The sequence below is a fragment of the Crocodylus siamensis genome, chromosome 11 (assembly GCF_052110815.1).
Source record: "Crocodylus siamensis isolate JL-2025a chromosome 11, ASM5211081v1, whole genome shotgun sequence".
Lineage (NCBI taxonomy): Eukaryota > Metazoa > Chordata > Crocodylia > Crocodylidae > Crocodylus > Crocodylus siamensis.
The window spans coordinates 7,029,833-7,051,651 of record NC_143405.1 but is presented as its reverse complement, the minus strand read 5'-3'; the positions used below and the strand labels follow the sequence as shown (position 1 = coordinate 7,051,651).

The window sequence follows — 21,819 nt, the reverse complement described above, 5'->3', positions numbered from 1 at the left end:
TGACACCAAGTGCTGGGGCCCTAAGACAGGTAAATAGCATGAATTTCCCTACTAAAATGGGAAGAGTCAACAACTCTTAATAGAAACAAGGGTTTTCAGACTGTGGTGCACATACCCCTGGGGGTATGCAAGACATCTGGGGGGGTATGTGGGAGAAATTGTGTAATGGTGGATTGAATTTTTATTATAATAATTGGCATTTAAGGGGTTCAACTATACAGCATATGCTGGTAGGGGTATGTGAGCAGCTAGTAAATCTGGAAAGGGGTATGCACCAACAAAAAGTTTGGGAACCTCTGTCCTAATAGAAAGATGGCGCAATAGTATTTCACATTTGTGCAGGAAGGACTAGTGCTTGGGTCCATCCAAGAAGCGTATCTGTGGTTTTGAGATGATCTAACGCAGGGCACAGCAACTAATACGTGTTTACCATTTATTAACAAAGTACTGTACAGCCTACATTGGGCTCTGTTGATTCATTACTTTTAAGAGAACTAGATCTGGTTTTGCTTCTACAAGCTATAGGGCCTACTCTCTCAGTAAGCACAACTCTGACCGATTTCCATGCCGCATTGGCTTAAATGAAGCTTGTAGAACTGAATCCAGAGGCATTTTTCCTTGTGTGTCCATGACAGAGGTTTTCCAATAAGGATAAGTTAGAGCAACACTTGCAGTACAGCTTTACTGGTCTTCAGAAATAAAATAAAGCTATTGTTAGGTTGTACATGATTTACTTTTCCATACTGCAAAAAGCATTGTAGTTTTATCTGACTTTTTTGCTGAATTCATTGCAATAAAATGATATCCATACTGAGAACATTGCATGTACGTGTTAGGAGGAATCTTCCTTTGTTATAATAATGGTGAGCTTTGTCTGGGATTTTCAGCTGTGGGTAAGGGTGTAAGGGTTCACTGGAGTACCTTTCTCCAGAACTTAGGTGCTTAACTCTTAAGCTGCTTTTGAAAAGCCCAGCCTTTCTTTCCATACAAAGATATGAAACACTGAAAGAATCTTGTAGGTCTTCAGGAGGCGATTAAGATGTCTGACACCGTTCCAGGAATCCTCAACGAAGGCTGCAACTAGAACAGATATACTAGGTCTGACCCTTAGTTGGTGAAGTAGCTGAGAAAGGGTATGAGGATTGACAATCTCATCAGTTTAAAAGGAACAACACAGACCTATCTGTTTGCAAATTCCACTTCAGCAATCACCCCTTTTGTACGGAAGTTTCCATAGGCCCAAATACGACAACAATTGAAAGGCCTCGGTCTTCCTCTGATCATTTTGAGAAACCTTCCAAAAACATGAACAGATGTAGGACTTTCACACCACCCATAATCCTGTGACTGAAAATATACACTTTAAAAATTATACAAAACACAGTTAGTTTTATTTAATTATCTAGTTACAAAACAGGAAGGAAAAAAAATCCACAGTGAAATGTGAAGTTACAGTAGAATACTGAAATGAGTCACCTAGGTTTAAATGCATTTATCTGCATCAGTAGTTCTGCAATTTTTTATTTTTTTTTTTATAAATACTGCTCTAAATAATGTCAGATCCCAAACCAAATACCTTATTTTCAATTACACAGTTAGAATTAGTTTAAATGGTTAAAACAGGAAGGCTAGTGGCCAGGGGCTGCTGGATACTAGTATATACCATAAGGTTTCTAAGAAGGTAACTGCACAGAACAGTTCCCAGATTAAGATGAAGCAAAGAACTTGGTATCCTTTACAGCCCAGCATAACTAAGCTCTCCACAATCAATGTCCTTTTTTAAACAGACATAGCTGTGGACCTAACAACTAGCTCCACTGCTGCTCAAACTAAACCCTGGTGGGTGACCATCGTATGAACACCCAGCTGGGAGGTGGAAATACTACTTCTAACAATGGCTCCAGCACTGTCTCCCTGCATGGTCTTGAGTAAGTCACATTGCTTCTGGCTCAGATTCCCCCTACATTTCAAAGGGTTACCCTGGAGGTTCCAGGAATTTTCAGTTGCTCTCTCAATTGTATCCAAATTGAAGGATTCGATCTTGTGGGGCACCTTGAAGGTAGCACACTATATAAAAGTTGATTATTGTTCTAGTGAACTGCAGCAGAAGCCATGTCATGCCACCCCAGAGGAGGAAGAGAATACTGATACGTGGGGCACCCAAAACGTTGACTAACTTGATTCTTACCTACCAGGGAAGAAAAAACATACTGTAAACATACCTCCAAATTTCAGCTCTAATTTCCTAGTCCCAAGAACCCAAGTAGTTAGATTCATCCATAGCACCTGAGCACATTCCTGGCATGAGATTCAAATGGAAACAAATTCTGTGGTCCTAATAGGCTCTATACACAGTAACGCAAGACAATCCTATCTCACAGGTACTACAGCAGTCCGTTTCCTAGTCATCTATTGCTGTCTCATAGTGTAAAACCCTGTGGGAGCACTTCCATAGCTGTGTCCTAGGTGGTGGAGAAACACTTAATAGCCAGCAAAAAGCAGCAGCTGCCTTTTTGCAAATGCAGACTACAGTATATTATCCTGGCAGTGTGAAAACATTAGCTTAGTACAGCAGTGGGAAGACTCCAGTAACTCAGTGCCACTGGTATAAGCACATTCAGCAGGCACCAAATCTTCAGGAGTGCTCTGTTGGGCCTGTCCCGTGCCCGTTCACATGAGGGTGCGATGGGGTTGAGCTCTGAGAAGTAGCAGTGCTCTGCTCTGCCGTGGCAGCTGTCAGAGGCATGGAGAGGCCTTCCGGGGAAAACGCGGCTGGCTCTTGTCTCCAGTAGGCTTCGCACAAAGGAAGATCATTGCTGTCACACAGACTGTAGCTTTCCAGAAAAAAACAACCCCAGGAAGGAGAGACAGCAGGCGCGATCAGAGAGAGGGGAGGGGGGGAAAAGAAGGGGAGGGAAAAGGCAAGACAGAAGCAAAGCGTTAAGAAAATGGCAAAAAAAAATGTTCATGGATGTAATCTTTGTGAATCACAAATACATCATAGTTCTCATGACACTGACATTCCCTCCAGAGTAAGGACCAGCATTTGATCTCTGACCCTGCAAGGAGCAGATGTGATGGCACTATAAAGCCAGTGGCGCTACCTCAGTCTGCAATAGATGTATGGCATCAATCCCATTCCCATTAAATCCAGAAAAGAGACATCTGGTATAAAATTCTGTTTGCAGTGAAATCAGTGGTATTACTCATTGTGTTCAGTGGGGCCAGGATCTTGTTCCTGGTGATTTTACTGGGAGAAAGGAGAACTGAATCCTAATTTGACCAGTGAATTTGAATGTCCTACATATACTATATGTAACATACAGGAATTATGTAACACATGTCTATGTATATGATCTCCATCTTGCTGGATTTGACTACTGAAGAATACAGAATTAGATCAATGGTGTAAATAGTTGCAGCAAATCTAAGCTGGTGGCTCATTCTTGTCTGTTCTTTAGTACGAGGTGGATGCAAGGAGCCAGGGCTATAAATCAGAATGAAAACAGAAAAATGCTGGAAGAGACTGGGAAAAAACAAAACAAAACAAAAAAACCCCCAATTTCCATAGAAGAAGGAGCTGTGCACATGAGACACACCCAGAGACCAAAGCGAATGCTGAAGCAGAGAGCAGACTGCATTCAAAGGAAAACAAACCCAGTGGGTCAAGTGGGGTTTTGGTGCTGTTTTATTTACAATGAATAGACTCAAGTCAATATTTATAGAAAATAGTTTTAACTGTAAAATATATAGAGAAGGAACACTTCAAACTGAAAAACCATGTAGAACTTAACCCCGCATTCCAGACTTCTCCCCCTGCTGCCAGACAAGGGAGTGGTGGAGCACCAGCATACAACTCTGGCTGTACGAGGCTGGATAAGGCAAGCACAAGTTCATGAGTTTACAGCTTTGGGGAATAAGCAAGTGAGGAGGTCACTGATTTAATGCACTTCGGTTCGGGCACCAAAGAGTGGGAGAGCAACCAGGGACTCCAGTTGTGTGGAACCTTAGCGTGCTCCTGCCCAGCAAGGTGCAAGCCTCCTAGTAATTTCCTTGGGACCAAAATCAGATCCCTACTAGACAAAGAAACCCACTTGACCTTAGGAGGTTCACAGTGTTGACAGTTACAGAACTCCTTCCGGGCTCTCCAAAGGAGTGCACATTGTCCACTCAAGGTACATGTTGACATATTTAAAGCCATTTAAACACAAGTAACATTAACATGCCACGTGCATTTGAATACAAAAACAATTCCCACATCAGACAATAAAAGCCATTAAAAAAACCTTATTACTCTAGACATAAAATAACTTTTAATAAATCACTGGGCTACTGTATTGACACACTTGTGTATTTCTTTGGTGCAGAAATAAAGATAGCCGATAGCAAGAGAGGGAAAAGGGAGTAATTGCTAAACAGCCAAGGACATCTACTTGATATGGGATTTGGTAAAAGGCACAGCTCTATAGCACAGCCAATATCTCTCACCTTAAGACCCCCATTAGTTCTGCTATGAAAGGTCACTTTCTGTGGCATCCAGGGCTGGCAAAAAAAAGACCATGCCAGCATGGTCACAATGTATTGGTCCAAAGATTAAAATAAGCATTTTTAAAACAGCTAGTACATGTTGCCTGGGTGTTGCTTAACTTTTACCTATTGTACCTACTCAAATTGGAGAATAGAACCAAACGAGTTAATTTTGGATTTGATTCTAGTCACTTACATTTACTAGACCTCACTGACTAGCAGCCTCTGAGATTGGAAGCTTAGCTGGGGGGAAAAAAAAAGTATCTGAATCCACTAAAATCCATTTTGTATTTGAAGTTTTGAAAGACTTCATCATAAAAAATATAACAGGTTTTTAAAACAATCAGGCCCTCTAAATTGAGCTAAATTGAGTCCAGCTTACTCATTTTAAAAGGTTAATTTTTACAGACCCAGGCAGCTGGTGACAGTAGGCCCCTGGGAAAAGGCACACTATAATTAGGGCACTTGTGAAAGAACTGACACAAAGAAACTCGGTCTCTCCTACCATGACTCTGCTAGCACCATGTCTTTAAGAAGAGTTTGATCTAATTAAAAATCAGGAATGTAGATGTTAATGGGAACCATCCCCACAGCCTTGAGTCCTAGGGACTATTTGCTTTCCTAGACCAATTCTCAAAAAGGGCAGGAGGCTTGTTAGTAGGCAGGCATCCTATTTGTACCTGGAAGAGTAATATTCTTCTTCTAACTCATACAGGTCAATGGAAATCTCATCTCTCAGTGCAATCAGCTTCTTGTCGCATTCATCCTGTAGGCTCCGCAGCTGCTGGTTACGCTGGTTGATAGCTTCGTTCACAGAGGGGAAGTCATTGAGGATCAAGAATTGTTTCAGGTCAGACACAAGCTTCATCAAGGACTCGCCAGCTCGGACCTTGTGGAGGGGGAGGGGGTGATATTTTATTTAAATGAGACAAGAATACAGAGGAGACTTTACTTGGTTCTGAAGGGGGATCTGCTCCTTAAACCACAGACCCCAGACTTTCTTATGTGAGAGTCCCCATTAGGGACAGTGTCCTTTTTGCCAACAGCCAGTCATACTAGAAAGAATGCATTCTCACAGCACACCTGTTAGGCACACCATGACTACTACACAGTCCTAGGTGTAATGAACAGATGCACAGTGCTGTCATCTTCCCCAGGGCCAAGCATAATGCTCAGCAGCACAAAACCAGAAATATGTTTGGACACCTCCCAGAGGCAAGAGAGAGCATCAACACTGAAAATCAGGAGTCCAAGTCACACTTTTTACCACTTACAATTGGGCAACACCAAACAGAAGAGGACAGCTAGGGTTATCCCAAGAGAGAAATCTAGAGTAAATGGAAAATTAATCCCTTGGTTTGCACTGGGAAAGCCATGCTGTGTATTAGGTGATAAAACCCATCATCTTTCATCCACCGTGGCATAACTCACAACGCTTTGACCTTTGGCTGCATCTGTAGCAGCAGTGCACATTACTGATACAAAGTCTGCATGTGGATGCTTTAATGGACTGCAGAGCATGCCAAAAAGGTTGCTACTCAGGGTGCCAATGTTGCACACATGTATTACTTACAATGTTTGCAGCTCTGACGTGCATCTCGTAGTTGTCCTGCTCACCTTGGGTTGCTCGGGAGACTTGGGTTTCATCCTCAATCTGAAAATAAAATGAATTAAGAAGGTTGTGAACATTCAGGTCAATGCTCACTATTCCCACATCCTAGAAGGAGAACATGTTATTTCAGTTCAACTCATACATAAAGGGAATCGTGTCTTTGGATCCTGTACGGTGGATGCTTTTGGAAGAACCAGGGTGCATCCTCTTGGATCACTCAACTCTTCCTACATGTTAACTTGCTGCTCTGAAGAAAAATGTTCACCAGTCTGTTCCTTTGGTTATCTTCAATGATTCTTTACCCCACAAGGATTTTCCAGCATTCCAGCTAGCAGCCTGTTTGACCCAACTGCTCTCTAATAATCCCATAATAAAATCAGCTGCTAGGTACCAGCAATTCACTCATAAGACTCATTCTAACCACGAGGCCAAACATTTCATCCATTTGCTCCTGTCATCCTAGAACCTGATGAAGAGAGAGGACCAGGCCTGGCACACACGGATGCAGAGCTGCATCCCAAGAGGGGAAAGTTCCATTTGATGAGTACATGTGGTTCACATGGCTCACATAGTTCAATTTACCAGTGAGCTGAACTAACATTTCTATCCTTCAAGTTCTAATGAAAATTTTGAGGGAAGTCATCGAACCTACCTGTGGATTTGTTAATCCAGTTAGTTCAGGGTCTCATCCTGCAAACCCAATTATGATATGGATATTCCCGCAGTATCATGGAAATGAGCAATAGACACAATAACCTTATATATGCATTGTGCCTTCCATCCAAAAAAAATCCCAACCACTTCATAAAATCTGTATCTAAGGATCTGTACCTTCCCCACATTCAGGTGCAGCCACCTCTACTGCAGATTCCAATTAGAGGATTAATTATCCTCTGCATATTCCTTATGAGATGAGATATTTGATCTGAGGTTTGCATCTTTTCTGACGGTCTACACTTATTTGTGTGGTGAGGAGAATCTACTTTTTTTCAGCACTATTAGAAAATCCCCTCTGAGATGTACTGCTTTGATAGTGGCTCATTGGGCTTTGTCTTACCCATGGGTGTTCAGAGAGGAAACCTGAAATTAAGAGAGACAGGGGACAGTAAAAGGTCTACCCTGACTGGTCACAGTCAGGAAGGCTGTTCCATAAGTATAGGCTGGAACATTGGCCAATTAGCTTAAATAAGGAAGTAGCAAGAATTGCACCCACAAAGCAGAAAACAGTCTTGGAAACCTTCAGCTGTGAAGGTGTTACAGGCTAAAGGATATTAAAAAGTCACCTTCAAGATGTATGGGTTCAAGGTAAGATTGTTCTGACCTACAGCTACTTGTTGCACATGCGTTTGTTGCATGAAATGTGTTGGTTTCCGTAAGGAAGGAGAAAACTTGTGTGGTCCTCCTAAATGTAGAAAACTGTATGGTGAGCAAATGCTTTCCTTATGTGACTGCTTAGCTATTTTCAAAAGATATCAGGTTTACTTTGAAGACAGATTTACCTTCTTGCCCAAAATTAAAGAGAAAGTTGAATAATTAAAATACATATTTAAGAATTCAAAGAATTAAGGAAGTGGCATGGCTGCTTGAGCACTCTTGGTGCTCATTCTAATACCTCACTCTTGTTGCTACTAGATGTGCAACTAAGCGTCCAGTAATGCCGTGAAAAGCGGCTGGGTGTAGACGAGAGCAACGGATGCACAAACAACGTGGGATCTAGCACTAAAGTGACAAGGCTGCTTGGCACATCTCAAAGCCGAAGGCAGCTCTGTAGCAAGACTGAAATTCCCTCCTCCATGGGCTGATAAGGGCTTGTTGCTCCAAAACCTGGGACTGGGAATCAGTGGGCTGTCGACAGGGAGACTGCTCCAGAGACTGGAGTCTTCACTGCACTAGCGCAGGGTTATTCAGCAGGTTGCCCGGCTCCTATGCCTTGAAACACACTACAAGCGAGTCTTGCTCCCCATCCTAACGATCAGGGGCCCACTGGGACGTTCAGGGGTGCAGTGCAGCAGCATCAGCTAACTCCGCTTTGGTCCAAACAGTTTTAAGCCTTTTGCCCCTTGCACGTGCGTTCCTTTCACCATGGCTCCTGCTACCAGGTGTTTCTACGTGATTTGCATCGCAACTGGGGTTTTTTTCCCCCAGCCCAGGCGGGCAGACTCTTCCCATCCTGCTGCCTCCCTCCTCCGGCCCATCCTTACCCTGCTTTCTACTCCAATGAGTCTGGCGCCTGCTGGGCTCGGCTTTCCCGAGCACACAGGACCACCGCAGGCGTGGGCCCGGGCCGACCCCCACCCACCTTGACTGTCTTGATGATCTCGGTGAAGTTGTCCATGATGGACTTGACGTCGTCCTTCAGCCTCTTGTTGTAGGACTGCAGCAGGGTCTCCTTGCTCTGGGGCAGCACGCGGGGCTGCGACATGGCGGGTCTCGGCTGTGAGAGAAGTAGGGGGCAGCTGGGGGGGGAGCTCCCGCCTGGCCCAGGAGCCTGCCAGGGCCCATCCCAGCAGAGCAGGGCGCTCCCACACGGCCCCCACCCACCCCACGCCCTGCAGCCCCCAGCTCAGTGATGCAGCCGGCTCTTGACAGAGACCGGCCTCAAGAAGGTCAAGGTCTAGCTCCTCTCCCAGATGGAGGTCATCCCCTCCCCCCGCATCGCCTGGGCTGTGACCCCCACCTGCCAGGAGCAGGGCCACCAGCAGCCATCACAACCTCCCGTGCTGGGCTCCAAGCATGCCCGCCCCCTCTGCCCCGATTGGTTGTTTCGCACGCCAATCAAGGCCCGACCCGTTTCAAGGGCGGTTGAGCGCGCAAGCCAGCTCTTAAAGCGGCAGAGTCCCTCTCTGGCCTTGTGCGGGGGAGCAGCTGCCAGAAGGCCCAAAGCGGGGGTGGGGGTGGCGGGGCAAGGATGGCGCAGGCTGGGGCGTTCAGCTTCTGGCCGCATGAGGAAATGCAAGGGCCAGATCCACTGGTGGGGGAGACTGGTGCAGGCTCCCACTGCCCCAGATCAGGGGCACCCTCAGCTCCACCTTGTTGCAAGTCTTCAATATGAAATAATGGTATTGGAAGCTCAGATTATAATGTTATCTGAAAAAAACCAAACCTACGCTGCAAATAAATGTGCAAATAAATCTGCAGGTAAGCGTTTTTTTAAGTAACACCATTTGGCCTTATGCTGTTATCATCCGGGGTCCTGGTTTTTGCTGATTTAAAAAAAAATCCCAATTTTCAGTTTAAAAAAAATGTAATCTCAAATCCACATTTTTTGGTGATTTTAAATAAAACACCACTAATACACACACGCGCGCTCACACACAGAGTGGTGTTTCATTTTAATCATAGAAAATGTGGATTTCAGGTTACTTTTTTTTAAACCAAAAATTGGGGATTTTTCTTTTTAAATTGGAGAAAGCAAGGCTCCCTGGTTATCGCCACGTCCTGCCTCTCCACTTGACACTACACCAGTGACATTTGGTTTTACTCTTTCTCCAGCTGGTTCAGCTGAATTTATGACTATGATTTTTCTGTTCTCTACCTTTTTGGAATCCAAACTTGTGGAAGAGGTGGTATCTGTTATTAGACCCACTAGATATTTGCAAACAAATTATTGCATTGGTCTGCAAGCTTTTGAGCATGCTCACCTTTCATCAGTTCTCCTAGATAGAAATGAAGAACTAGGAGAACTTTTACAATCTCTGCTCTCTTGTATGCCTGATGAAGGGTGAGCGTGCCCGAAAGCTTGGAGATCAATGTAGTAATTTGTTTGCAATCATAATAATAAAAGATATCACCTCTTCCACAAGCATGGATTCTTTTTGCCTCTAGACCAACACGGCTGCAACCTGGATGCCATCGTACATTTTGTCAGGTACCTAAGTTTTTAGCTGTATTGGTTTACAGGTAAAAGGAATCAGGACTTGCGGTAGAGGTGATAAAATAAAAAATTGCAAAAGAGATGTTTGCAAGAAAATACAAAAAGAAAAATGTTTGGAAGAAAAAAGTTTGCAAGACAATGCAAAAAAGATGTTGGAAAAAAAGAAAGATGTTTGCAAAAAAAATTTTTTGCAAAAACTTTTTTTGCAAAAATTTTTTTTCTTGCAAAAATCTAGTTGGACTGATAAAAGATTTTCACCTCCACCACGAGTCCTTATTCTGTCGTGCCTTTTGAACACTCCCAGTATCCAAGGGTTGAAATGATCGCACAAATACGATAATTATCACCGACCCCGGCTCGCACGGCACCTTCCCCTTTAAGACGCAAGGCGGAAGCTCTCCCGCGCGGCCTCCCGAGCTCCTTCCTCTCTGACTCTCGCGAGACTTGCCGCGACCTGAGCCCCGTACATAGCTTACCCAGCATGCCCCGCTCTCTCTTTCTCTCACTGCGTCCAAGATGGTGAGAGGCGGGGGCACGGCCGAGGCGGGCGCGGGGCTGAATCCGCCGCCATCCGCCCGTGGCGCGGGGCCGGGCGGGCTCGGGGGGCTACGGAAGAGCCGTAGGCGGGGGTTTGTCTCGGGGGGAGGGGGGTGCGTCTCTTGGGGGTTGTTATGGAGCAGGCCCCGCACCCTGCCCCCGCCCGGGTCGCTTGGGGCAGGCCGCAGCCCCAAGGGGGCCAGTCCCCAGCTCGGGGCAGGGGGCTGCAATCCAGGTCCGCTTGAGGAGCGGGTGGGCACCGTGGGCTCGTGCCTGGCGTGCTATGGGAGGTCCGTCTCTTACCTTGCAGCCGAAAGGAAAGAAGGCGAAGGGCAAGAAGGTGGCCCCAGCCCCTGCCGTGGTCAAGAAGCAGGAGGCCAAGAAGGTGGTCAACCCTCTCTTTGAGAAGAGGCCTAAAAACTTTGGCATCGGTGAGTAACGGGGTGCCGGGGGCTTGGGTCTGTCAGTGTTTGCTCCCGCATGCGACGAGGTGTCCCAGAGGGATATCTGAAGTCAGATGTGTGTGGGAAAGCGGTCTGGACTAAATCGGCAGAAGTGAAATAAAGCGTGGTTTAGTTTTACTCTTGTTGGCTGATTTTTGGAGAGGGGTGAAAAAGTAAACGCTTTGCTTGTGTTTCAAAGCATGTAACGGGTTTGTTACTTTAGAGGCACTGGGATTGGCTGAAATAAAAATGGTTTTATTAATAAACTAATCCCACAGAAGCGCCTTCTTCGTATGCCTACGCCTGACTTACTCAAGGGGGACTCATTCTGTGTGCAAATGATGCAAATGAATATTTGCTATCTGAATGATAATGCTGATGCAGATAAACCACCAAGATCGCTGATGCACACTCGCTCGTTCTGCTTTGGGATGACTGCAGCTTGCCTGGCTTTGGAGCAGTTCACAACTGCTGTTGTTTGTTTCAGGACAAGATATCCAGCCCAAGCGTGACCTGACGCGGTTTGTGAAATGGCCCCGCTATATCCGACTCCAGCGCCAGAGGTCCATCCTTTACAAGCGGCTGAAGGTGCCCCCTGCCATTAACCAGTTCACCCAGGCGCTGGACCGTCAGACAGGTATAAGAGGAGATCCAGTCGTGTTTTGACCTTGGTCACTAGACATCCAAAGCAGGGCTGGTCCAGAATTTTTGGGGCCCCCCTGACCCATGAGAAAATCAAAATTGTGGTTAATTGTAGTATAAAGTCATTGAAATAAAAGCTGGGGCCGGGCTGTGCACATGTGGGCTGTACTGCAGGGGGGGCGGGCACAGGGTGGAGGCAGCATGTGCTGGGGATGTCTGGGTTCCCTCATGGGTAAAAATGGAGCTGGGAACTTCTCCCCTGCTTGGCTGGGAAGGGGCTCCCTGCCTGCATCGAGCCATTTAAACATAGCACAGGCAGCAAGGAGCAAACAGGGCGCAGCCCCTTGGCTGCAGGGTCCCCTGTGGCCACAGGTTCTGCAGGATAGGATGGGCCCTGATCCAAAGCATAGCCTGAGTTGCATCATGGTAGACCTGTAGTCTCCTGAGTTCTGGAGAAAGCCATTTAGGGAGAGCAGTAGGCTTCGTATAGTTAGTAGGGTCGGAAGGGACCTGAGCAGATCATCAAGTCCAACCCCCTGCCATGGCAGGAAAGAGTACAATGATCCCAGCAAGGTGATTTGTCAAGCCTTGTCTTAAAGACAGACCCCTAGGGTAGGAGCCAGCACCGCTTCATTTGGAAGTTGGTTCCAGATCCTAGCAGCCCTGGCCGTGAAGTTACGCCTCCTGATGGCTAATCTGAATTTACCCTCTGCCAGCTTGTGACTGTTATTTCTAGTTGGTGTGTTAATGCAGCCTGGTAAAAGGGTTTGCAGAGTCTAGAAGTCTACAACTCCATATGCAAGCAAATAATGTTTAAGGGCACGTGATGTAACTGGAGGAACTTTCAACATGAGTTGGATCAAATAGCCAGTTCTCTTTGGGGCTGCTGTTCAGTATGCTGCCTATTATAAGGAGAGGGATCCTTATAATAACACTAAACTGTAGCTTCTTTTGAAGGGATTGGCCTGATGCTTTAAGAATAGGTCTCTGGTATTAGCAGAGCAGGGAGGCTTGGAAAATACATGATACGTGATGGGCTGATGTGAAGCTTGGTATATATCGGAGGTCACTTGCTCTGGTAACAGTAAAGCTAAACTGACTGTGCAAATGATGCTCAATATTTGCTATCTGAGCACTAATGATGACTACTAACCACCAAGATCGCTGATGCACAAAAGTCGCTTGGGGTCGGGGGAAGAGGGAGTGAAAGTTGCAGCCTGGACTTTACAAATTGTATTTGGCCCATCTTTCAGCTACACAGCTCCTGAAACTGGCCCACAAATACAGACCAGAGACAAAGCAGGAGAAGAAGCAGAGGCTGCTGGCTCGGGCTGAGCAGAAGGCTGCAGGGAAGGGGGATGCTCCTACAAAGAGGCCACCTGTTCTCAGAGCTGGTAACTTTCTCTGTTAACTTGCCTTGGTGCCTGTCTGGATGAGATGTAGACTTCTTTTGAAGCCATAGCTGTAAACTGAAAAAAGCCTGCTTTGCTTGCTTCACTGTTGGCTTGGACAAGCTGTTGCTGTGATGTATGAATTTCTTCACCTGAAATCAAAGTGAAGATCAAATTTATACGAGCTTTTTAACCCTGAGCGATAGCAGATTGTCCATATTACATCCCTCATTAGCTAGAATTATCTTCTGTAAGAACAAGTGGTTACAGCAAGGAACACTAGTCAAAAATCTCTTCTTTGTAAGCTGGAACATGGTATCCCCATTCAGCCTCTTAAAACGCAAGCAGTATAAAGTGTATAAGGCTTTTATCAGCAGTTAAACACTTACAATACATGGAATTTTTGACTTTGTAAATGATTTGATTTTTTACAGGTGTCAACACAGTCACCACCCTGGTAGAGAACAAGAAAGCTCAGTTGGTAGTGATTGCTCATGATGTGGACCCTGTTGAGGTATGTAGCAGGAGATCTGGGCCTTGGTTCAAAGAATAATCTTGTATGGAATACACATTGTTGCAGGTACTGTGGTAGGTGGGTCACAGCGTGGCTATGTTGAATTTGGTTGGCCTGCCTGGCCCCATGCCAGCTCTGGGCTCACCTGCTGAGGCTGCATGCGGTGTGGCCCCCCCGCCCCCGTTTGCTGTGCTGGGCAGCGTTTACCACTGCTGTCCCTGTGCTGCACAGCGGGGGCCCAGGCTGGCAGCGGGGGTGGGTTACAAGCTGGTGCTGAGCATGGGGGTGGGGAGCAGCCACTTGCAGCCTGCATGGGGCTTGCCTGTGCCTGCTTAGGACAGTCCTGTGTGGCCTGTGAGCAGCTGCAGGAGGGAGCACCGGCCACAAGAGGGGCCACTTTTCTCAGCACCAGCTCCTTCCCTGCTGATGAACAAGGGGATCAGGGCTGCATGCTGTCCCCAGCCTGTACTGGGGGCTGGGGGGGCATTGGGAGTGAGTGGATGGAAAGCCAGCGGGAGCATGGGGCCTGCACTGGTGCCAGCAGGGCCCAGAGCAGGGCGGCAGGCGTACAGGGGCTCTATGGAGCTGGGCCAGCTCGCCCCTCTCCCTGCTGGTGCAGCCCAGCCCAGCTCCACAGATCCCTGCTAGCCTGCGCCCCACTTTGGGCCCCCTTGGTGCTGGCCCTGGGACATTGGTCCCAAGATGGTGGCCAGGGGGTGGGGCTACCCATATGACCCTCAACAACTTGCCAAAATGGTAAGTGGTCCTCTGCCCAAAATAATTGCCCGCCCCCAGGCTAGAGTCTGGCTTGGCTGAATGCCTTTCAGAATGTTTGTAACTAATATTGTACTTTACTACTATTGGCAACTCTAGCATTTTCAAGTTTTATGTTCCCGTTGCTGTGTTGTTAACAGGCATGGCTGGTATTTGTATGAAGTATTTTGGATTTACTGTCTCCAAAAAAAAAAAAAAAAAAAAAAATGGGGCTTGGCCTTTTGCAATGATGTATGAATTTCTTCACCTGAAACTTGCACCATGAAGAGCAAACTGTACGAGCTTTTTAACCCTGAGCAACTGCCAAAGCCCTGAATCTGTTATATTTTATGATTTGATTTCTTGCATGGCACATTCTTAGCAGTCTTTCTGTCCAGTTGGTAGTATTCCTGCCTGCCTTGTGTCGCAAGATGGGGGTTCCCTACTGCATCATCAAGGGCAAAGCTAGACTGGGACGACTGGTCCATAGGAAGACATGCACCTGTGTCGCCTTCACACAAGTGAACCCGTAAGTGTGCTTGTACATTTAAAATAGAAATTTCAAGTTAGAAACAGAGTATAGAAAGGTAACTAATACATTCCCATCCAGAGTTTTATTGGGGGAGCAAAAAAAATAAAAACAATCTTGAAACTAGGAATTAGTTTCAAACACTAAATCCAGTCACACTTACAATTCTCTTAGCTACACCCTCTTTATGTGATTTGCTGTGAAGCATGTAATCTGGAGAATACAAACTGATTTGTTACTTACTAGTCTTGGTATAGAGCCAGAGTGGTCAGCCTGCAACAAGTAACACGGACAGCCTCTGTGTGGCAGATGGGGCAGGAAGTAGGAAGCAGAACAACAAACTGAGCAGGGGAAGGGGATCAGAGTGCCCCTTGGAGGGTGTGGGGCTAATTTGGGACCTGCCATAAAGGTATAGATTGGTATAAAGCATTGCTGTCCTAGGTTCTCTGCCTAACCGATTCAAAACTTATTTGTGGTCAAACTGTACTAAATATCATTTGGAAAGTGATTTAAAAGCGCTGGAGGTACTGCAGTGATGCTGAATGCTATGTGAACCTTTTGTCAATGATGTACATAGAATTTCTTCACCTGAAAAATCATGTGGCATTAAGAGCTTTTTAACCCTGAGACAAAAGGTTCATTGGGAAGTGGTGTTCACATGAGTGTTCAAAAGGAACTAACACTTTAATGTCAACAGGGAGGATAAAGGCGCTCTAGCCAAGTTGGTGGAGGCTGTCAAGACCAACTACAATGACAGATATGATGAGGTAAGACACTTGATGCCAATGGCACTTCTGTTTTGTAGCACCTTGAGCTTCCATGCTGATGGTTTCACCGGGCAGTGATTAGAACAGGTGAAAATTGCACTTCTGGTGTAATCAAAATTTAGAGATAAAAGTCCAGTCTGAAGGGACTGAAAGACGCACTTGCTAAATCTGTCTGCACATGAACCTCCCTGTCCTCTCCGAGGATTTGTAAGGACCCAGGCCCCTAATTGGAACTGTAACAGACCTTGCTTAACTCTTAGTCATGTCTTCTAATTCTCTAGTCTTGGAGGAAACTAATTGGACTATTTCTAATGATATCAGTGTCTCAGTTCTTGTGAAGGAACTAAACTTCTGAATGTTAACGATCAAATGAGTGAGTCCTGTGATTTCTTGAAGGAGAAACTAATATTAGAATTTGAAAATTGAATATTAGAATTTGAAATTGTGGGATAGAGTATTGTGTGCAAGAGAGGGATTACAATTAAGTCATTTAACTTATTCCTGTTTCTTTCCCTCCAGATCCGTCGTCACTGGGGTGGCAATGTTCTGGGGCCCAAATCAGTGGCTCGTATTGCCAAGCTGGAGAAAGCCAAGGCTAAAGAGTTGGCTACCAAGCTGGGTTAAAAATGTACTGGACTTACTTTCATGCTTTCTGTACATAAAAATAAAATTCAAAACCAAGTTTCAGCTCTGTCTGTCCTCATGGGAGCTTTGGACAAGAAAGGAGTCATTTTGGCTCCTACATTTACACCTACTGAAACAGCCCTGAGAGTTCTTTGCTGTAGGATGGATGAGGGTTAAATTCATTGCTTTTATCTTTTTAAAATGAGCAGTCAGTTGGGGTTAGAATAATTATTACATCCTACCTATTTAAGTTAATCCTCCACAAGTTGGAACTACTTGAGAGAAACTTTTTTTTGTAGGATGGCTGGATAACTTAATTCTAAATTCAAGATTCCATGCAAGGAGTGATGAAATTTTACATAAACCCTTTTTTATTTTTTTGTCATTTCACTGCGCACTGTTTAAACAATCTTCAGCCATTCATGACTTCTGTGCTGATATTTCATGATGAGGTGGCCTGTTTCCACTTCACCATTACATTAGCTGTGATTAGATGAAATATTTACTCAATCAGTAGTGACCGTAGTAAACAAGCCAAGAAAATCGTCTCCCTAAGAAAATGTGCATGGCAATAAATGATCAAAACTGAATATTTTACCAGTAATAGCTCTCTCTGACTTGAAAGTTAAAAGCATATGGAGTTGGGCTTAAAGAACAAACAGCTCACAAAGCTGTATTCAAGATTTTATGTCTTCAAGCTAATGCCTGATTCCCTGAAATTGCCTGTATGGCAGTGGGCATCTCTTGCTTATCTCTTCACTGGAGATGCATTGGTGTGCACAGCTGCATAGCAAGCTACTTCTTCCAGTGCTACACCAGTTTCTTCTATGTGGGTCTCCCAATGGCTTGAGCTTGTGTCTTTTCTTGAAGAGTGAAACATCCAGCCCTTCCCTTCAGAAAGGGATCTTCTGTATGAACTTCCTATACCATAGATAGGATGTTGCAGCACACAAACCATACCTGTAAGAAGGGATGAGAGAGTGAATGCCCTGTTAGCCAGATGAGATTTGAGTTGCTTGTAACACTGCCATATAGAAGGAAGCTGCTGGACTAATATTTACAATATGGTTTGTATTGAGCAGTGGTATTCAGCACTTGTTTTACAGCTAGAAGAGTAAAGGCCAAACAGGAAGTCTGAGTAGGAAGCCAGAGTCAGGCCAGTACTATTATTTCCATGTCAATACGGGAAGCGGAGGTACTTACCAGGTAACAATGTACTGCATGTGTTCATTTCTCAAGGTCACCCTTGTCTGACCCCCAACAGGCCCCCCTGGGACTGTGCTCCCTGTAGGAACAAAGGAACAACCCAAAGAAGAGTTACCAGTGCCTCTAGTTTTATTCTGAATGAAACAAATGCAAGCTTTCCGCTTGCATACCTTTCTTTGGCTGACCCCAAAGGTTCACAGGCTATTCACAAAAGGTACTGTACTGGCCATTACAAGGTAAATGTGATGGCTAAAAAGCTGCTCTTTTTTGGTTTTAGCAGTTACATACAGTTCACGCTACAGCCCTCCTGAGCTGTAAGTCCACAGGTGAAAGCTGGTCCTAGTGAAACAGAAGAAATAACCAAATGCAATTGCTATGCTAGACTCATGTTTCTGTATGCCTGAGGCAGATCTAATGGCCTCAACAGAACTGTGCTTTCACCTTAGCCTGTTTGTCCTAAACATGGATTAACAGAAATAAGACCAGTAGCTTCTGCCACTTTCCTGGCTTCAGGGCAAGAGAGACCAGTTTAAAAGAGAACAGGCCCACAAAGTGGGCCAAACTGCAAACAAGAAGAAAGCTCGGTGACTTACGGAAATCTGCATCGATGAAGATGGGTTCGGCCCCTGTCACCTTTGCCATGGCCTGCAGGTCCCGGTAATGCCAGTGGTTTCTTTCTATGTTGTTCTCTGGCACAAAAGGCCTCCGGGTTTCCGACAGTCTTACAACCCCAACAAGGTCTATTTCATCTGTGACCTAAGGAAGAGGAAAGAGCAGCTCAAGTAGTTTGTGAATTACACATCATGGCAATAAGAAGAGGCCTGGGGCTAGCTAAGCCCTGTCCACAACAGCTAGTGCTACTGCTGCATGGGACAAAGGCAGTCTCTTTAAGCCCAACTCCAAGTGAAAGAGTTGGCAACTTGCATCAGCAGACAGATGGGCACCTCAGGTCCTTGTCTTTATGAACATCACATTCAGGCAAGCTGGGGGAAACCCACTGGGTTAGAGAAGTGCAAAATACTATGATAATGAATAGTAGGGTACCTGCTGTTGTACTGTCTAGTGCAGGGGTGGCCAAACCACGGTTCATGAGCTGTGTGCAGCTCACCAGCATGGTACTTGTGGCTCTCCAGAAATCGGTTGAAGCCCTGCCCACTTCTCTCTGAGGCAGCTCCAGGCAACAGCGCAGTCCAGCACCTCAAGCCACTTCGGCTTTCCCAGAGGAGAGCAGGCCCCAAGCCTACCCTCCTCCCTCCTCTCCTGCCCGGCTGTAGTCGCACTGCTTACCTTAGGGTGTGCTCATGGAGAAAGCCAGAGTAGCTTGGTGCTGCAGCAGCATGTCGCTCAGCACCTCTCCCCACCCCCTGAAGTTTGGTGGAGGATGTCACCCCTGGTCTAGTGCCTCAGCTGGCATATTAACAGTTGCTTCCAGGGTAGTGGGTGAGAGATCTACCTGTTTCCTCTTACCTGTCCTTTCACTCTGGTTTCTGGTTTCAACTTCTTTTTGGGGACAAAGCCTCGATTCACTAGGATTGTGACACTGCAGATACAAGAATGGAGAGAGAAAAATAAGTTTGTTAGCAAGAGAACTCTCATCACTGAAACTACATGCCAAAAAGATTAGTGATCTACGTGTCTGAAAACCACTTTCCAGGCAATAGAAAGCAAATTAAAATGGGTTTTAAATTCACTTGGAAGTCAAGGGTTACCAACTGAGTAGATTATCTGAGAGGCTTTTTTTTTCTCTTGTATACATCACTCCTTTCCTTTGAACTAACCTGACAGCTGCAATTCAGCTGCTGCAGGGAAGAAAAAGTGCCTGCTGCAGCCCTGCATAAGCCTAAAGACCTCCAGCTAGTAGCTGAACATACCCAAGGTCTGTGCAGTAGAAGGGAGTAATGACGTTTGCTCCATTGTCTGGCGTGGACATCAGTTGTCCGGCTTCTCTGGCCTCTCGCTCAGGATTGACCCGTGAACGTGGCATAATGTAGAGCTCCTTGGAGTGATCAAAATACCCTCGAACCTTGACAGACCTGTACTCCAGCTCCTTCAGCTCTGCAGGGCTGTAAGGGAACAAGATGCACTGGGATGAGATCAGTCTCTGGGCCACCAGAGCCAGATAGTTAAACCTTTAGTGGAATTATGGGGTCCCCTCTGTCTTGTTATTCCCAAATGGATAACTGGCAAATCAACTGAAGAAAAAGAAAAGGATCAGCAGTAGCAGACAGAGAAACAAAATCCCCAGTGAGTTAAGCAGCTGACTAATTTAGCAGCACGCTAGTGAATAGCATGAGTTGTTAGTATCCTGGGTATACCCAGGTGTAATTCCTGTGTCACCAGCAGGACACAACACCAGCTGGGAAGGGCCTTTTTTCTGTAGACATAGCATGTGGAGGCCAAGTCAGCAGTAATTCTCCTTCCCTTCCTGAGTCTTGAACCTTGACACTCGATACCAGATGGCCATATGCACTTGTTCTATGCCTCAGATTTGTCTGAACAGTGCAAGGACTCTGTCTGTCCACATGACTTTTTGAAAAGCATGAATTTTTGGTAGCATATAATGCTTTCCAAGGAAGCACTCATAGCTCATGTTTAAAATAAGATGAACCACCATGTTTTTCTTTCTAGTTTGTCTACACTGCTTGCTGCTCCCATACTTTTATATGTTGTCTATTAGCGTGCAAGTTCCTCAGGGCAAGGACCATGTCTCAGATTCCTAGTAGATTGCTGATGCTAGATGAATCATCAAGTGTAAACCCAGCTTCTACACTTACTTTGAAGGCAGAGGAACAGGCTCTGATCCAACTCTTGACTCGAGGTCTGCAATCAGTTTCAACTTCCACTGCCGGCGCTGGACCTGGGAACACACAGCAATGGCATCACCATGGGGGCTCCTGCTAATAACTTCTTGCAAGCTTGAAAACAAAATTAATGTTTTCCTTAATGCTGGGATCACACTGGTCTTTAACACGATAACTCAAAACCCTATTTCTTTGTGGGGATGGAAAGGAAAATTAAATTTTCCATCAAAAGAATTGCCTGGACTCGTTAAAACAGCCCAAATTAAAGATACTAACCAACACAGAATAATTTTTATTTTGGCATGGATAAGTCCCTCTGGCTATCTGAGGCAGTTCTCAACTGACACCCATGTGCGTACTTTGATTTCTAAAGAGTGAAATGTTTTCATTTACCTGCCATGTGCCAAGGCAAAACGCTGTCACAGGGATCAGTAAAAGGCCCCACCTGAACACAACAGCCTCTCCAGATTCGATGGCATCTGCTGTGCCACTTTTTGGTCTCCAGAGTCTCAAACAAATGTCTGGAGTAAATTCAAATTAGAAACAGTTACTGTAAGAGAAACCAGCCTACGTCTCTGTAGGGTTTGCATTGTCAGGAACTGATGTTCACCAACCTTCCCAGCTACTATGCTACTGATTTGGTTCTAAAATTCTCCAATTCCTTTAAGTAAGCTATTTTAGTTGCATTATCTGCTCTACATAGTGATACTGTATTGGAGACTTAAGTCTTCAGACATTATAAATAAATCTCAGCATCCTTTGACAAGCGTAAAAGATCTCTATTTATGGAACCTTCTGTTTCATTTCAATGAATTCTAATCCATTTTACACACGAGCGAGTGGTGCCTCCCAAGTCTAGGGGGCACCAGACTGCAGATGGGGGAGGGAAGGGGGGATCCCCCACTGGCCAGCTGCCAAGCCAGTGGGGAAACCAGAAGTGCACTTCCGGTTTCATGGCTGGTGCTTCCAGGGGGTGCACGGCCGATCTCAGGGGCGTACGTGCACCCACTAGGCATCGCCAATGATTTTACATAACTGCCAAAGCACAAGCTTCCCCCTTTCTCCTTCTCATGTCAAATACTATTGGCAATCAGCACAGGTAGAGAAAGCTGCATTAAACATCACCGGCTGGAACAAGACAGCAACTGAGCATTGTACCTGAAGGAAAGATGACATTTTTCCTTACCTTTAGATCCCTGTACCAAACCGGACCGTGCTTTCGTACGAGGATATGCAAAAAACGTCCTGACCGAACCATTTGGTATCTAAATAAAATCAAAGAGATGCCGTGTCACTCCCCTGCTTTGCGTATTTGAGTCTCAAGCGATCAGGGTGGTCAGGGCGGCTTCGGAAGATGTTATTTGCTAAGGAAAGGGGCGTGTTGGATGTTGTCTGAATGACCATCCTGCAAAGGCTCTGCTACAATGATAATCCGACGAATGACGACGGCTTCCTCCCTGCCCTCCCCCCGTCCCGCACCCGCCCGGGCACTGTCCGCTCACCTGGGCCCGGCCCCAAGGCTGCAACAGCCTCCCGAGGCAGCGCCCGCCGCCCGCTGCCATTGTCAGCTACCGCTTCCGCCGGAAGTGGGGGTGCACT

General features: G+C 45.8%; 3 protein-coding genes and 5 non-coding genes across 9 annotated transcripts; 6 read left to right on the top strand and 2 right to left on the bottom strand.

Annotated features, from left to right (window-relative positions):
• Positions 1-1,364: 1,364 nt before the first annotated feature.
• MED22 (mediator complex subunit 22) lies at positions 1,365-8,893 on the bottom strand. 2 transcript variants are annotated; one of them, XM_090022527.1, is made up of 5 exons: positions 8,817-8,893; positions 8,439-8,573; positions 6,101-6,181; positions 5,208-5,416; positions 1,365-2,834 (listed from the first exon to the last, which is right to left on the bottom strand). In XM_090022527.1, the coding sequence occupies exons 2-5, from the start codon at positions 8,559-8,561 to the stop codon at positions 2,636-2,638; spliced, it is 612 nt and encodes a 203-aa protein (XP_089878653.1). In that variant the 5' UTR covers positions 8,562-8,573; positions 8,817-8,893; the 3' UTR covers positions 1,365-2,635. The 2 variants fall into 2 exon arrangements, with proteins under 2 accessions (XP_089878653.1, XP_089878654.1); XM_090022528.1 differs by having other exon boundaries at positions 1,365-2,828.
• A 1,617-nt stretch (positions 8,894-10,510) lies between these two features.
• On the top strand, positions 10,511-16,270 carry RPL7A (ribosomal protein L7a). Its single transcript, XM_090022086.1, has 8 exons — positions 10,511-10,532; positions 10,861-10,981; positions 11,481-11,630; positions 12,889-13,029; positions 13,461-13,540; positions 14,692-14,822; positions 15,520-15,589; positions 16,109-16,270. Exons 1-8 carry the CDS (start codon positions 10,530-10,532, stop codon positions 16,211-16,213), a joined length of 801 nt encoding a protein of 266 aa, XP_089878212.1. The 5' UTR covers positions 10,511-10,529; the 3' UTR covers positions 16,214-16,270.
• Positions 11,327-11,402, top strand: LOC149855333 (small nucleolar RNA SNORD24). Its single transcript, XR_016438605.1, has one exon. It is a non-coding gene; the product is annotated as a small nucleolar RNA SNORD24 (small nucleolar RNA).
• Positions 12,738-12,807, top strand: LOC149855332 (small nucleolar RNA SNORD24). Its single transcript, XR_016438606.1, has one exon. It is a non-coding gene; the product is annotated as a small nucleolar RNA SNORD24 (small nucleolar RNA).
• On the top strand, positions 13,153-13,230 carry LOC149855331 (small nucleolar RNA SNORD36). Its single transcript, XR_016438600.1, has one exon. It is a non-coding gene; the product is annotated as a small nucleolar RNA SNORD36 (small nucleolar RNA).
• On the top strand, positions 14,536-14,615 carry LOC149855330 (small nucleolar RNA SNORD36). Its single transcript, XR_016438597.1, has one exon. It is a non-coding gene; the product is annotated as a small nucleolar RNA SNORD36 (small nucleolar RNA).
• On the top strand, positions 15,382-15,454 carry LOC149855329 (small nucleolar RNA SNORD36). Its single transcript, XR_016438604.1, has one exon. It is a non-coding gene; the product is annotated as a small nucleolar RNA SNORD36 (small nucleolar RNA).
• A 291-nt stretch (positions 16,271-16,561) lies between the features above and the next one.
• On the bottom strand, positions 16,562-21,811 carry SURF1 (SURF1 cytochrome c oxidase assembly factor). The gene is made up of 9 exons (XM_090022085.1): positions 21,723-21,811; positions 21,407-21,485; positions 20,614-20,741; positions 20,194-20,276; positions 19,291-19,482; positions 18,887-18,959; positions 18,013-18,175; positions 17,417-17,498; positions 16,562-17,173 (listed from the first exon to the last, which is right to left on the bottom strand). The coding sequence occupies exons 1-9, from the start codon at positions 21,780-21,782 to the stop codon at positions 17,107-17,109; spliced, it is 927 nt and encodes a 308-aa protein (XP_089878211.1). The 5' UTR covers positions 21,783-21,811; the 3' UTR covers positions 16,562-17,106.
• Between the last annotated feature and the right edge of the window lie 8 nt (positions 21,812-21,819).